At 35.7% G+C, this 14,638-nt stretch overlaps 1 protein-coding gene across 1 annotated transcript in view; it reads left to right on the forward strand.

Annotated features, from left to right (window-relative positions):
• The window catches only part of mapkapk2a (MAPK activated protein kinase 2a), a 43,219-nt gene extending 30,294 nt beyond the window's left edge, over positions 1 to 12,925 (forward strand). The window contains exons 3-10 of the mRNA XM_065241433.2: positions 8,002 to 8,066; positions 8,232 to 8,311; positions 8,986 to 9,112; positions 9,265 to 9,340; positions 9,477 to 9,601; positions 9,732 to 9,817; positions 11,127 to 11,207; positions 11,894 to 12,925. Of these exons, the coding sequence (XP_065097505.1) occupies positions 8,002 to 8,066; positions 8,232 to 8,311; positions 8,986 to 9,112; positions 9,265 to 9,340; positions 9,477 to 9,601; positions 9,732 to 9,817; positions 11,127 to 11,207; positions 11,894 to 12,043 (790 nt within the window). The 3' untranslated portion in view covers positions 12,044 to 12,925. The remainder of the gene's footprint in view (positions 1 to 8,001; positions 8,067 to 8,231; positions 8,312 to 8,985; positions 9,113 to 9,264; positions 9,341 to 9,476; positions 9,602 to 9,731; positions 9,818 to 11,126; positions 11,208 to 11,893) is intronic.
• The last annotated feature ends 1,713 nt before the right edge of the window (positions 12,926 to 14,638 follow it).

Consider the following 14,638-nt stretch of genomic DNA (forward strand, 5'->3'; position numbering starts at 1 on the left):
CTTTCACTGAAAACATCAAAGTGATGCACTTGTGACATCTCTGTTCAAGTGTCTGATCTGGAAAACAAAATGATACAAATACCTTTACTTTTTCGTATGTTGACGTGAAGAACAGAAATCACACCTCACTGTTTCCATTTCTTTGATTTATATGATATGATATCTCTTGGTGTCACACAAGTGCTGATGTCGGCATTTTCATTACCGTCTGTTTTTGTAGAAAGGCAAATAAAGGTTAGTCACCATTGGCCAATAGGCAAAGATGTGAGGTCTCTGGATGCTTTTAGAGGTAATTAGAAAATCCTCCTTTTCCAAACAGGGGTGCGTGTTACGCAGACATGGTCAGGTTTTATCCCTTGGTTTCACAGTCCAGGCTTAACCTCCTAAGACCTAAATGTCCACATTTGTGGACATCACATTTTTTTGCTGTTTGCACCATAATACTGAATTCTGTGTAACTGGAACCTGTTGTACACACACATGGACAATTACACTGCTTCATGTTTGAAGACAAATATTTTGTTATTTATTTGTTCTTCCTGACCCCAAATAGCTGGTAGAAATCTGAAAAAAGACAAACCAAAGCTCGGGTCTTAGGAGGTTAAGGCTAGTCCTAGATAAAAAAAACTAGGGCCGGGACTCGATAAAAAAAAATCTAATTAATTAGAGGCTTTGTAATTAATTAATCGAAATTAATCACATATAAATATTTGACCTGAGAACATTGAGAAGTTATTTTTTCACATGGATTTTTAGTATACCATGAATAATGACTGAATACATAAGCTTAAGCAACAAAATATTGTTTATTTTTGTTCAACCAAGTCGTTGTACCCGGATTCGGGCTAATGTCCATGCTAGCTGCTATATGTTTAGCATTGAGATGATACTTGAGGCTCGATGTGCTGCGGGTGATATTTGAATTCCTTGTTGCATAGGTTACACACAACCATGCTCTTATTGACGCTTCCATCCGTTCGTTTTTTTATAAAAAAAATTCCCATCCATGGGGCCAACCAAAGCGATCTCATCAGCTTCTTCGTTCATGTTCACTGTGGTTTGTTGTTGTCTGAAGTCATGAACGCTAGTTGGTGCTCCAGTATAATCGGTCCGCCGAAACTCATCCAATGAGAAATGTTCCGCGGTGCAAAAATAAGTGCGATTAAAATGCGTTAAACATTTTAATGCGTTATTTTTTTGTGTAATTAATTAATCTTAATTAATGTGTTAAAGTCCCGGACCTAAAAAAAAACACATGTTTGTGCTCTCTCAACTGAAAATAACTTGCACGGATTTGTCACTTTGATTCACTTATTGATTTAATTAACAATATGCCATTGATTTGTCTCAAGATACACACCAGTAACATCTTTTTCTAAAGCATGTTTATAAAAGATGCTTAAACATTTTAATTTAACTAAGGCCTAGTACTGACTTCAACTAAGCCTTGTCTGTAAAACCAGGCCTGTGGGGCAGTTTCCTGGATAGGGGTAATCCAGAATTAGGCTTCAGTTTTATTGGAACATTTAAGTTGTTTTTACAAACAAACCTTTAAAATTTTTTTAAACTGGTGTGCATCTTGAGACAAAACAATGGCAATGATATATGTTAAGATATGTTATATGTGTTTTTAAATTAAGGCAGAACAAACATGCATTTTAGTCTGGGACTGGGACTAGGATAAACCCTGTCCAGGAAACCGTCCCTATATGTAACGGGGCTTAATGCTTAGGATTTTTTCCGCTGCCCTTGTTCAGCCAATTCAGATTTTTACTTGCCCTGACAAAATTTTCACAAGCACCACCACAGAAAAGCACTTAAATTAAACAGACCTGGTTATTGTTTTTGTTTGTTTACCCATTTTACCATAATAAATAAGGTTATGATGCTAAAACTACTAGCCTCATAGTCATTTCAAATATTGTTAGACAGGTCCACGGTCAGTTATAAAATAGGAACAAATAATCTAACTAGGAGCCAAATAAATACAAAAGACAAACCTACAAATGAAATAAACATTGCTGTTCAGGTTTTTTAGAAACTTACTGGTCTTATAGTAACCTTTCAGGTACAGAAATAAAATTGAAATTTATCAAATATAAAGTAATGCTGCATAGTCGTCACCTATACAAGTTAAAAATAGATTAATCCTTGTTAAAAAATTAATCTGTCAAGATCAGGGAGTGTTTTTTTGGTTTGTTGTTTAACTGGCACGTGGCCATAGTTTCATTCATGCTGGCCCCGGGCCATCGGGCTATACTTACTGTCAAGCAGGGATTGAGAAATAGCACCCGCCACCAGCCAAATGCGGGTGATTTCGTGTCGTGGCGGGTAAACTCGCTTCACCTACCGGCCACCGTGGCGGGTAAATAAAAATAGCATACACCCGGACACTTTTAGAGGAGTAATGGCATTACCCGGACACTTTTAGAGGAAATAATTGGGTTACATCGTAGGCGTTAAAAGCTCGGCAGAGAAAACATCTCAGGAGGAGCCAGTGGACAAAGAGGCAAAGGTCAAAAACGGAGAAACTGGAGAAAAGCAGACAATGAGCAGTCCCGCGATTGGTTAGTTTACGATGGTCCCGTACACACTGCATATTAATTTGGTTGTCACTTCACCTTTTAATGCTTAATCCTGTTCTATACACACACAGTTCAGTAATTTACGGGACTGACAACCGCATTCCACAACTGAATTAACTCCCGCAAAATTCAGGTAGCGACAACCGCATTTACAGAAACTGCGTAATGTGTACGTAACTAAACTGAACAACTAGTCGTTAATAAAGTTTACACATGCATCATGGACATGACTGGTCTTTCTTCTGAAAAAATAAATGCCTAGAAGGGGAAAAAGTCTTCTGTATGTGCGGTGCAGAATGACAGGGGCACGAGCATTTGCTGACTAGTGTTGCCAGATCTTGCACGAAAAAAAAACAACCAACAAGAAAATTCATACTGACATGTTCACACTTTAATAACACCAAAAAAACTTGATTACTTCATGAGCCAAAAGCCATAAATGGTTCAGCACCAAAAAGGTATACAAGTACAAAAAAGACGAGGATCTGGCAACACTGCAAGATAGCGTGATGTGGAGCAGATGTGTGCAATACACAAAGCCAAGACGGAGGTTTATTGCAAAACATTACGCTGTTAAATTATTTTTAGTCAAAGCTGTAAGTGATGAGCACGCGAGACGGCAGAACATTGATATGGTTATGTCTGTGTCAATCATCACTTTTTGGGAAGTGAGTCTTTTGCCGTGCAGACATGAAACAAACATTTAGGGGGTTTAACTCCCACATTTAATGTGGTTGTCACTCCCTAAAGTAGTTTGCAGTGTGTACGAGGCCGATGAGACAAGTCTGACAATGTTCTGATCTGTATGTTCTGCTCTTATATTTCACATATAAAGAAAACATTTTGAAGGTATTTGTTTAACTTAATCTGCCCTCCTCATTTAATGAAATGTAGATCAGTTTATGGTTTGTGTGTTTATAAGAGAGAAAGAGAAAATGTCAGTATTTCATTGAGACTTGGGATTAAATAAACTTTTTAAGTATTGTAGATCTTGTAGTATTAATTTTCAAATGCAGGTACACATTTTCGGTTAAAAACAAGAAAGTGGCTGGTAAAAAAATTGAGTGGTTGGTAGATTTTGAAATCCACCAGCCACAGTGGCCGGTGGACCAAAAATTTAATTTCCATCCCTGCTGTTGAGCCCTCTGTAATTTTATTGACTTGAGTAACAGTTATGATAATTGATATCCAGTATAATATTAATAATACAAGTTAATTGCTTAAGAGTATAAATAGGATTATATTTAGGATTAAAACATTCTCTTTTTAATATTTATTTTAACATTTTAGATTTTTATTGTAATATTTATTTTAACATTTTAAATTTTTATTGAATGTATTTTTAACCATAGGTCAAGATATAATCATGAGAATTTATAATCTGACGTTGCACACAGTACATTCCTATAACCTGGGTTAACATTCTCATTTTTATATTTGTGGTCTCAGCAGTTATAATAATACATTTTATTTAAAGGTGCCTTTCATGACACTCAAAGACACCATACAAAAAAACCCCATAAAGCATAGAATAATAATAATAAAATACAAAACAATCAAATTACATTCAGCAATAAAAGTTAAAACAAAATACAACATTTAAACTAGGCCTGCCTATATAGAAATGTTTTTAACCTAGATTTAAAAGTGAGCAATAAGTCGCTGTTTCAGATATCTTGAGGAAGCTTACTCCATAAAAAAGGGGCAGCATTACTAAACTACTACTAAAAGATTGAGGAATATACCTAAAAAAATGATCAGTAGGATAAGTCGAGGCCAAATTTAAAACTCGTAGGTGTGATCATATATTTCTATATATCCGTCTATATTTCTATATCTAGCTGCTGAGTTCTGTACCATTTGTAACCGGTTTAGCGATTTTGTGTTATGAATGAATTAAAACAGTGAATGACCATTTTAAATGTCTGCTTGTCTTGCACTTCTGCATCTGAGCAAAAATGTTGCCACAAAAATCCTTTTCAGGCATTTTCAAATAAACATTAAAAAAAATAAAAATAAAGGATAATACTGTTTTATTTTGAGGGTTCATTTAGTAACTTTGCATCTGAGCTCCTCAATTTTACTAGTTCGTTTAGACCTTGTACCCAGACATTTGCATTCATTTCTATACATATTGCTATTTGCACTTCTGGTTGGATGCTACATGCATTTCACTGTCTCTGTACTTGTACTCTGCATGATGACAAAGTTCTTGTTCAAGTTTATTCTAACTGGTAAGGTCAGCAAAATCACCAGACCTATTGGTACCCATATATACACCAGCAGTGTACATTTAACACTGGTGATTTTGCTGACCTTACCAGTTAGAATAAACTTGAACAAGAACTTTGTCATCATGCAGAGTACAAGTACAGAGACCGTGAAATGCAGTGTACATTTAACACTGGTGATTTTGCTGTGTAGAGGTAAGTTAGTGAATGATGTGCTTTCAGAAACTTTATTTGGCAGAGAGTTTTATCCAAAGCAGCTCACAGTGCATCCAGGCTTACCATTTTATTAGTTTGGATGTTTCCCGGCACCACACTCCACCAGTTGGCCTACAGGAAAGACGTTGATGTTGTGGAATCTAAGGTTACTTGCATCTTAGCTCACAAAACCATTCATATGTATCATCAATGTTGTTAGTCATAGTGGAGTCTTAAAACAAACCAAAGGTATGGCTAAAGGTATACCACAGACTGCAGAAAATCTAAATAGATTACAAGAAATCAGACTAGAGCAATATGCACTCAGGAAACCAAATACACAGACCATCAGAACTGAGTGTAAAGCAGGCAATATGAAAATGCCAGCACTGGCGTTTAGCTCGAAACGGTTTTCTACGAAAATGTATGGTTAAGGCACAGCCCAGCCGTAATAATTTTGGGTGTATGTGTGCCGCTTCACACGCTTATTAGAGGTTTGCCATAAACCACATGCCTCTAGTCTCATCTGTATTGTATTCTTAATTCTTAACCCAGCCTTTTTCTTGCACATTCATTTGTAGCGTTTATCAGATGGAACTTAAAGCCACTGGGGTTTAGTGAGACTGAAAGCGGAGAGATGAGTTTCGGTCGTTCATAGCCCCTTAGTTGTGTTCTCAGTGCGAGTTAGGCCTTTTCAGTCAAACTCAGTGTTTTTTTTTCCTGTTTGTGTTAGAAGTTGGATGATTTCAAGTGAAACTAACTGCAGTTGCAGGTGAAATGTAGAATGAAACTTACCTTGCATGCTTTGGTCCATAGTAAAGACGTGAGAACGGCAAAATTCTGCACATTTGCATAGAAGATGCATATGGCAGGGTTTGTTTTACTCTTTGAAATTAAATGCAACCCTAATGCAAAACAGATGTTCTTCTACCACATCAAAGAATCACACTTTTTTGAGTCATTGTCCCATTATCAAAATCTCCTCCTCCCCCCACTTCCTTTTTTTCTGATGATAGAGACACTTCTTAGGCCACTTGCACATTTTTGAGTCACTGTCCCGTTATCAAAATCATCCTTTTCTCTCCTCCTGCCCCCACTTCCTTTCTTTTCTGATGAAAGAGACAGTCTTTCTAAGCCCACTAACCCAGTTTCTCGCAATTGGCACGTTTGCAAGAAATCTAACTCACCCGACTTCTACACTTAGAAGTGGTTTGTGTATAATCGGAAATGATAACCACATCGATTACTTGGGGGCAAAGGTGAAAAGATCCCACTTCATGTGGTTTTATATGTATTTGAAGAAAGGCTTTCTATGTGACTTGTGGTTGGTCGGCACGTTTGACAATTCATATTAAAAACTTTTTGTAGAAGTGATACAAAATTAGATTACTTGTGCAATTTTGCTACAACTACAGTTGCTTTGAAATATGACAGGTTTCCTGCTGTGTCACTGTTTATTATGCACATATTGCATATTGACATTTAACCCCTTAACTGGCACAAATCACTTTGAGTGGGGGGGGGTGAAACTGTGACGTGCACTTTCAAATAAATATAACTCTGGCAGTTTTTGGTCTAGAAGCCAAATCCTGGTCTTGTATTAAAGAAGACAATGTAAGTTTTTCACAGAAGTGTCTGGATATTAAAGGGATAGTTCGGCCAAAAATGATATTAAACCCATGATTTACTCACCCCCAAGCTGTCCGAGTTGCATATGTCCATAGTTTTTCAGACAAACACATTTTCGGATATTTTAGAAAATGTTTTAGATCTTTAAATTGATTAAATGTAATGTTACGGGGTCCACGGCCTTCAAGTACAAAAAAGTGCGTCCATCCTTCACAAAATAAATCCAAACGGCTCCAGGATGATAAAGGTCTTCTGAGGGTAATCCGCACGGTGTTGTTGTAGAAATATCCATATTTAAAACTTTATTAACGTAAATAACTACCTTCCGGTAGCGCCGCCATCTTAGTCGCGTCCGCATTTATTGCTTCACAAAAAAATACATCAAAGCCAATATTTTTACTAATCTTTGACATGCCCAAGACTGTCATAAAGGTATAAAAATAATCCAGTCTACAATCACTTTTTATATTGAAAATCAGTCATTTTGAGTGTGTTTCATAAAAGTAATCACGTAAACACGAAGCCACAAATCTCTGGTAGTTCAAATTTCAAGTTACAATCACAAAAATTAGGTTTGTGTCACACTTTTAGTTGTTTTACCAACAACGGCCACTAGGTGTTAACTGTTTGCTGCATACTCTTGTCGCAAATTAATAAATTACTGTCACTGCATAACCGTTAATGCAAAAATGTTTTAAAATATGAAAACTACATTCTTAGAGCTTTCCAATGATACATGTCAACATGTTTGAAGATTTATAATAGGACATAGTGTAATGAATAAATAATAATGAATATGCATTCCTATGGGGTGCTGGGGTCATGTAACAAATAACTACATTATTTATATCATCAGATGACCTTATAATATGAAAACTACATTCTGAGAGCTTTTCAGTGATATACAGTTTGTCATGATTTTTTAGATTTAGTGTATGTGTTTTAATGTTATAAATCTATATAAACAAATTTGCCCTAGCTGTGGGCCCGTGACCTTTTAGAAACTGACTCTCATACGACACATCATAATTCTTTCAAAATGGTGATGAAATATAAAACTACTTTCTTTGAGCTTTCCAATGATATGTAGTTTGTCAAGATTGTTTAGGATTTCACAGGATATAAATGTTTTTGTTTTTCATAAATTAATCAATTACTCTTAATTTATTTGATAAAACACTGTTGAAATATGTATTCTAGCCGGTTAGAGCTTTCCAATGATACATAGTTTGTCGTAATAGATAAAAATGTAAAGTTAGGGGTCATTTTGCCAGTTAATGGGTTAATGTCTTAAGAGAAAACAGGCATGTTAAAGAGGTTGAGTTACTTAATCTGATTTTCTGTTTTGGTTATATTTAAAGCATGGATGGAGGTGAGCTGTTTAGTCGGATTCAGGACAGAGGGGACCAGGCATTCACTGAAAGAGGTACCAACTTTTCCAACTTTTTGTTTTTGGTCAGATTAACTTTTGGATGGTGTAAAATACAGTGTAAGCTACTTTATATATTAGCTTTATATATAAACACTTAAAAATGCTAAAACGTAATTATTATAAACGTAATAATTGACTGATTTTACCTTTGTGTTTCAGAGGCCTCTGACATCATGAAGAGTATAGGAGAGGCCATTCAGTATTTACATGCTATAAACATTGCACACAGGGACGTCAAGGTAAGAGTCTCAATGAAGGACATCATATAAGGCCTTGTCCACACTAATAAGGTTTTCTCTCCGTTTTGGCCTTTTTGTCCGTAATTAGATGACATTGTCGTCAGTGCCAACAAAGCTTTATGAAAATGCTCAAAAAATTGGATACGTTTGAAAATGCCCTACTTGCATTGTAAATTAAAAAAAGTAAATAAAAGCATGATGTAAATGATGCATGACGATGCGTCTTACGTTACACTGCGCGTGACAACATTTTTGTCTTCAGAAGAGAGTGCGTGAACTGTGCACGCCACCGCCGGAATTTTGAAACACTGCATTGTACGCATAAGTTGCGCAGGAGATGCATGGCGTTGCAATGTGCATGCACCGAATGTCAGTGTACATGTACGAGTCAGACATACTATACTTTGCAAGGCTGCGCATTCCACTGTGCACATACGTTTGTGTACACGTAAAAAAAGACTACTCTTTACTTACGCACGTTTCTTGGTAATAAGGATTTTCAGATGCTTCAGTGTGGATGAGCAACTTCTGGAAACCGCTTGAAAAAGCATTTTTTCAACAAAAGCACATCTATATTAGTGTAGATGTAGCCTTACAGATGCACCCCTATGACTTTCTGGTTTTCTTTCTAAAATCTCTTATCAGCCTAATAATAGTAAAAATCTTTCCTGCAGCCAGAGAACCTGCTATATACCTCTAAAAGGCCCAATGCCCTTCTCAAACTGACAGACTTTGGATTTGCAAAGGAGACAACAACACACAACTCACTGGCCACACCTTGCTATACTCCTTATTACGTCGGTAAGCATTCTCTATTGTTAGTCATCTCTAAAATTAGGTTCTGATCAAGCTCAATTTAAGCTGGAGCAGAAGGTTACTTGATTTCCAAACAAGGTCAGACTTTTTCTTTGTTTTTCATTTTTAAATGTATTTTCATCTTTTTCATGTTATAGCCCCAGAGGTTCTTGGTCCAGAAAAGTATGACAAGTCCTGTGACATGTGGTCTTTGGGTGTCATCATGTATATTCTGTAAGTGAATGTTTCATGTTGTTCATACATCATTTTTATCTGTTCATCCGATGAAAGCTAGCAGCTTACACGTTTTTCGTCATTTATTCCTGTGCCATGTGTATATAGCTCGCTACATAACAACTCTTTGTTTCAGGCTGTGTGGTTACCCCCCTTTCTATTCCAACCATGGCCTAGCTATATCCCCTGGTATGAAGAAACGAATCCGTATGGGACAGTATGAGTTTCCAAACCCTGAATGGTCTGAGGTTTCAGAGGAAGGTAGCTATTTCAAGTTCCTGTTTCGTTAAATCGACTTGAGATGCCTTTCCTAGAATGCTGTTATCTTCAGGCCTAAAACCTATCAAACTTCTAAGAAAGGCAGCTTTGAATGACTCAGTCTTCCTTTCAGCCAAACAGCTTATCAGAACGTTACTGAAAACTGAACCGACACAAAGGATGACCATCACCGAGTTCATGAACCATCCCTGGATCAATGTGAGTTTTCATTGTGCAACCGGTTGACAAATATCCAGTGTGCACTGTAGTAGTGTCACAATACCCAAATTTTGACTTTGATACTTTAACCGAATAAAGAATCTTGATACTTTCCTGTAAGTTCATTGTGCTTTAATAAATGTTCTGTTTTATTTAAGAATATATTTTGCAATATAGAAATTAAGGTTAACTAAGATGAATAAATACTGTAGAAGTACTGTTCCTTATTTAACCCATTATTAGTAAAGTGTTACCAAACACAAAACAAGAAGTTTTGACACACCCAGTGTGACTGCAGAGAGCATTGATATGTGCATATACATACTGGTGTTCATTCTTAAAGAATTGATACTAATACAATTAGAAATCTTCATTTTTAACAGTAGGGTATTGCGGTACATTTCTAGTATTGTGCACAGAGCCGATCCTGGCCTTCTCGGGGCCCTTAGCAACTTTGTGAGGGGGCCCTGTCATTGCGTTCATAAAAAATTCACTGTCTCTGCTTAAATGTAGCTATAAACAAAATGTAAAACACGTATTATTTCATAGCTGTATATTTTTGCCACATGTACATTACTGTGACACCCATCAGAATACTTCCTAATTATCACATTGACACGTTTTCTGAAAGCCCTTAATCTGTAATTAGTACTTAGAATTTTTTTTTTTAGACTCCACAGATAAACACACCTAAATACATAAATAACTCTCTAAATATGCAGACTTTACACCTAATGTGCATTGTTTTAAAATGCTAGCATGAGTCACACAACATCTTGCATGAATAAATGTGTGTTTTTTTTAACACGTATGAAAGATTTGGATTATTAATGTGTACAAGCACTTCTAACAAAACACACTAGACTAAAACTGAATCTAGACTAAATCCATTGCATAATTAGTCAAGACTAAATTGGAATTTTGTGTTCTTAATCTTTTTACTTCACCTTCATGGCGCTTGTCTTTCCTGCTCCGGGCAGATAGCTTTAATATCCGAATGACGCATGTTGATATGCTTGTCAAAAGCATGCGGAGCTTCATATATGGACTGACAACTGGAATTAAAGTAACGTAAGATCAGACTGCTTGTTATAATTTCGAATGGCTCCCGCGGCACAATGATGTCACTTGCCAGCTGGCTGCATGAAGTTAAGAACAAGGGGGTCCCCTAGTGGTGCGGGGCCCTACACATCTTGAGTAGCCTGCGTATAGGGAGGATTGGCTCTGATTGTGCAACACTAATGCATTGCACTTATATTTGATGCTGTTAATAGCGTTGTTGTTTATGGTTTGTGTTATATTATCATAGCAATCAATGGAAGTACCACAGACCCCCTTACACACCAGCCGTGTTCTGAAAGAAGAGAAAGACACTTGGGAAGATGTCAAGGTGAGATCTTGAAATTCATGCTTCTTTTGTTTGCCCAAAAAGGGAATATCATGTATACTTCTATAAGACAGGCCGACAATTTATTACAAAGTTTATCTATAAAATGATCAATAAAACAAGATTAAATTCTAAAAGGTATTACATAGTATAAGGGACAGATTGTGAAAATGTGACTTTTTCCAGGTTTATGTGCTATAATTGGGTCCCCAGTGCTTGTATCAAGCTTGAAAATGTAAAAAGGAACGACCCAGTAACTTAGTTTTGGTAAACTATTTTCTGCAAGCATGTGAAAAATTAGGTCATTGAAATTTGGCTCCCCTTGTGATGTCAGAATTTTTTCATATTTTCTCACACCTACTAAGTGGCCATTTTAACATGTTATAATGAATTATCTGTATTGTGTTTTGAGCTAGAATTTCACATACATACTCTGGAGACAAAATATTTATTTTGCATCTAAAAAAAGTCTTGTGAAATGTCCCCTTAAACTATTAGGATCAATTGTGATTTAAATCTCATTTGCGCGTTGCTTGTAAATCATTTTGGTGCCGTAAACCAAATCGCTTTCAGTACCACAAGAAACCCCGATGGGTTTTCTGTCGAAGTTAAGATGATTTCCTTATTTTGCAACTTTCACCTCAGATTTGATTGTGTTTACTGATAATTTGTTTATGATCATCCGACAGGAGGAAATGACAAGTGCCTTGGCAACAATGAGAGTCGATTATGAGCAAATCAAAATCAAGAGGATTGAAGACTCCTCCAATCCCTTGCTGATGAAGAGGAGAAAGAAAGCCAACAACATGCCTGCCGAAAACGAGACGCCTGCTTGCTAGGGACATCTTTTTTGTCACACACGTACACGCATTTCTACACATACATTCAGTTCACAGGAAGCAATAACTCAAGAAAAAAGCGAAGTGACAGATTTATTCTTAAATCTCTTAAGAATATGTCTTTTTAATTACTCACCATTTGTAACTAACAAAAAAACTTTGCTACCTAAAGAAATGGGCTGTACAATGACGACACATGAATTCAAAGTTCTGAAATAGTCGTTGTCCACTAGTTTGCTTTTTAAAGTTGTCACAAGTACTGTTTTATCACATGGTGTTTCCTGGGGTAATCGAAATGCATTTATTTTTAATCAGAAGCCATTGGTACATACATGCATACATTCGTGAGTTACACACTGTCTTTCTTTTTTTGAGTTCACAAAATAAGTTGTTGTGTGGCCTTCCTTCTGCTTATGTTCTGAGAAGCCTATGCATAATTCATAGCTTACAAAATGTTCCTGTTCTTTTTGGTACATCTGTCAAAGTCATTTCTGAATGCTTTTATTTTTTTAATCTAGCTCCAAAAGACTGACATAGTCAGTACTAGTGTCCAAAAAATGTATGTTTGAAATGACTCTTTGAATGTAGACATGCCCTGTTCTCTACTGTGAAAAAGTCTGTCAGTATCGTTCAGGGACCTGTCAAGTAAAATACAAGATCATTTTGATGCTTTAGATTCAATTTGCCTTATTCAAATTGATTCCAGAGAAACAAAAGCACCTTCATTGCCCTATTTTTAGTATTCGACAAGCCTTTCATTATATCCACCAAACCAATCCAGCATATTGTTTCATGCTTAACATTACGCTTATTGCACACCATTGGGTGATCGATGATTTGCCTTGTAGCGATTCTATGCATATTTCTTTCCAGCTTGTTTTTCTTGGATATTTGTAAAGAATGTTAGGACATGCCCTGGCATTTTCATTTTAAACATGTATACAAAACATACCCAGTTACTTAACACCCTAAAAAGCAAAGCCCATAGTTATTTTTTTAAAAGTTTATAAAGAATCAATATGAATGTGTAAAAGGGTGTTTTTTCGTCTGTGGGATATCCATTTGGTTAGAATCGACTGTACTCTTCATCATGCCAGTGTGTGTTCATGTTGTGTCTATGATCAATGCTTTTACCATGCAGTAATTGTTTGAATGCACCTACTGGAAGCAGCTTAGGGAAACCAGTTGTTACATATGCAGTGGAATAATGACCCATGCTGAAAGGTTGCATTTTGTTTTATTTTCTATATAGTCTTTTTTAATCTGTATATTCATATTTGTCGTGTGATTGATCCTCTTTTAACGGATATGAGATGATGCCCAAAGTGTTTTGAACGTACAGTATACAGTTGAGGATCAGCAGTTATTATGTAAACCATTTCTGTTCCCCTCTTTTATCATCATCATCGTTTTAGTCAATCTGTAAACTTCACTTTTATTTGATGCTGCCACTGTGTTGGATTTTTATTTCCTCCTTTGCGTTATTTTCCCAATGCAGTGTATCATCCAAGTTGAAAACAGACTAGAATTCACACAGAATTTTATACTAACAGGAAAAGGCAGAAATGTATCCTGTTTTAGTATTTAACTGCTTTACTTATGTCTTGGTCTGCTCCGACTTTGGATTAAAACACCTTAAAACGCATCCACCTTTCTGTTGTTTAAGTATGTTTGTTTACATGCTCCAAGAAATGAACCAGACACACTAAAAAAAAAAATTTCATTAAATTATTCAATTTTTTTTTAAGGTAAGTGGTAGCAATCAATTTATTTAAGCTACATTTAAACAAAAGTTTTTTTGTTTTGTTTTTCTTTTGTTTAAATGTAGCTTAAATAAATTGATTGTGACCACTTACCTTAAAAAAATGAATCATTGTTTTTAAGTAGTGACTTAAAGATGTGTTGACGTGCATCTTAAGTTTTCAAGGTTATTTTATAATTAATTAATATATTAAAATAGTGCCTGATCATTCAGAAACTGTATATTGCATAAGGCTATGTGTTGCAATATGGTAGTGAATGCCCCCACAACGTTTCTCAGTAAATGTAAAAAAAATGAACAGCTCATTAGATTCTAGCGAGCTGACTCATGTCAATGTATAAGAAATTATTCATCTTTGTTCTTCTTATACTTCGGAGGGAAAATACCATTTCTGTACCTAAATTACACCCCCGCATCTCCCCCTTTACCCCCAACACGCACTGAATGTATGATTACACATTGTCGATCGTATAAATGACGTTTAATGTAATTTTCCTGTGTCACTACCACAGCGTTTTTAACACCACATAGTAGAAAACTGATAATTACTGATAAAAAAAAATGTGAAAATTTGCTAGGTGTAGCTGTTTTTAACTTTAAAAGTATGGGTTAGTGGTGCCTTTACATTTTGAGTTAAAAATGTCAACATTGTTAAATAAATATCATTTTAAATAATTATGAACATTAACTTTAAATTGAAACAACAAATCTTTTAAAAATTGTGATGGTCAGTTTACCCACAATTTTTTGGAGATATTCCAGCTTTTAAAAAGTTAAATTTGAGACTAAGATAAGCAGCTATTAAACATATAACATATAATAAAATAGAAAAA

Source organism: Paramisgurnus dabryanus, chromosome 14 (assembly GCF_030506205.2).
Source record: "Paramisgurnus dabryanus chromosome 14, PD_genome_1.1, whole genome shotgun sequence".
Taxonomy (NCBI): Eukaryota; Metazoa; Chordata; class Actinopteri; order Cypriniformes; family Cobitidae; genus Paramisgurnus; species Paramisgurnus dabryanus.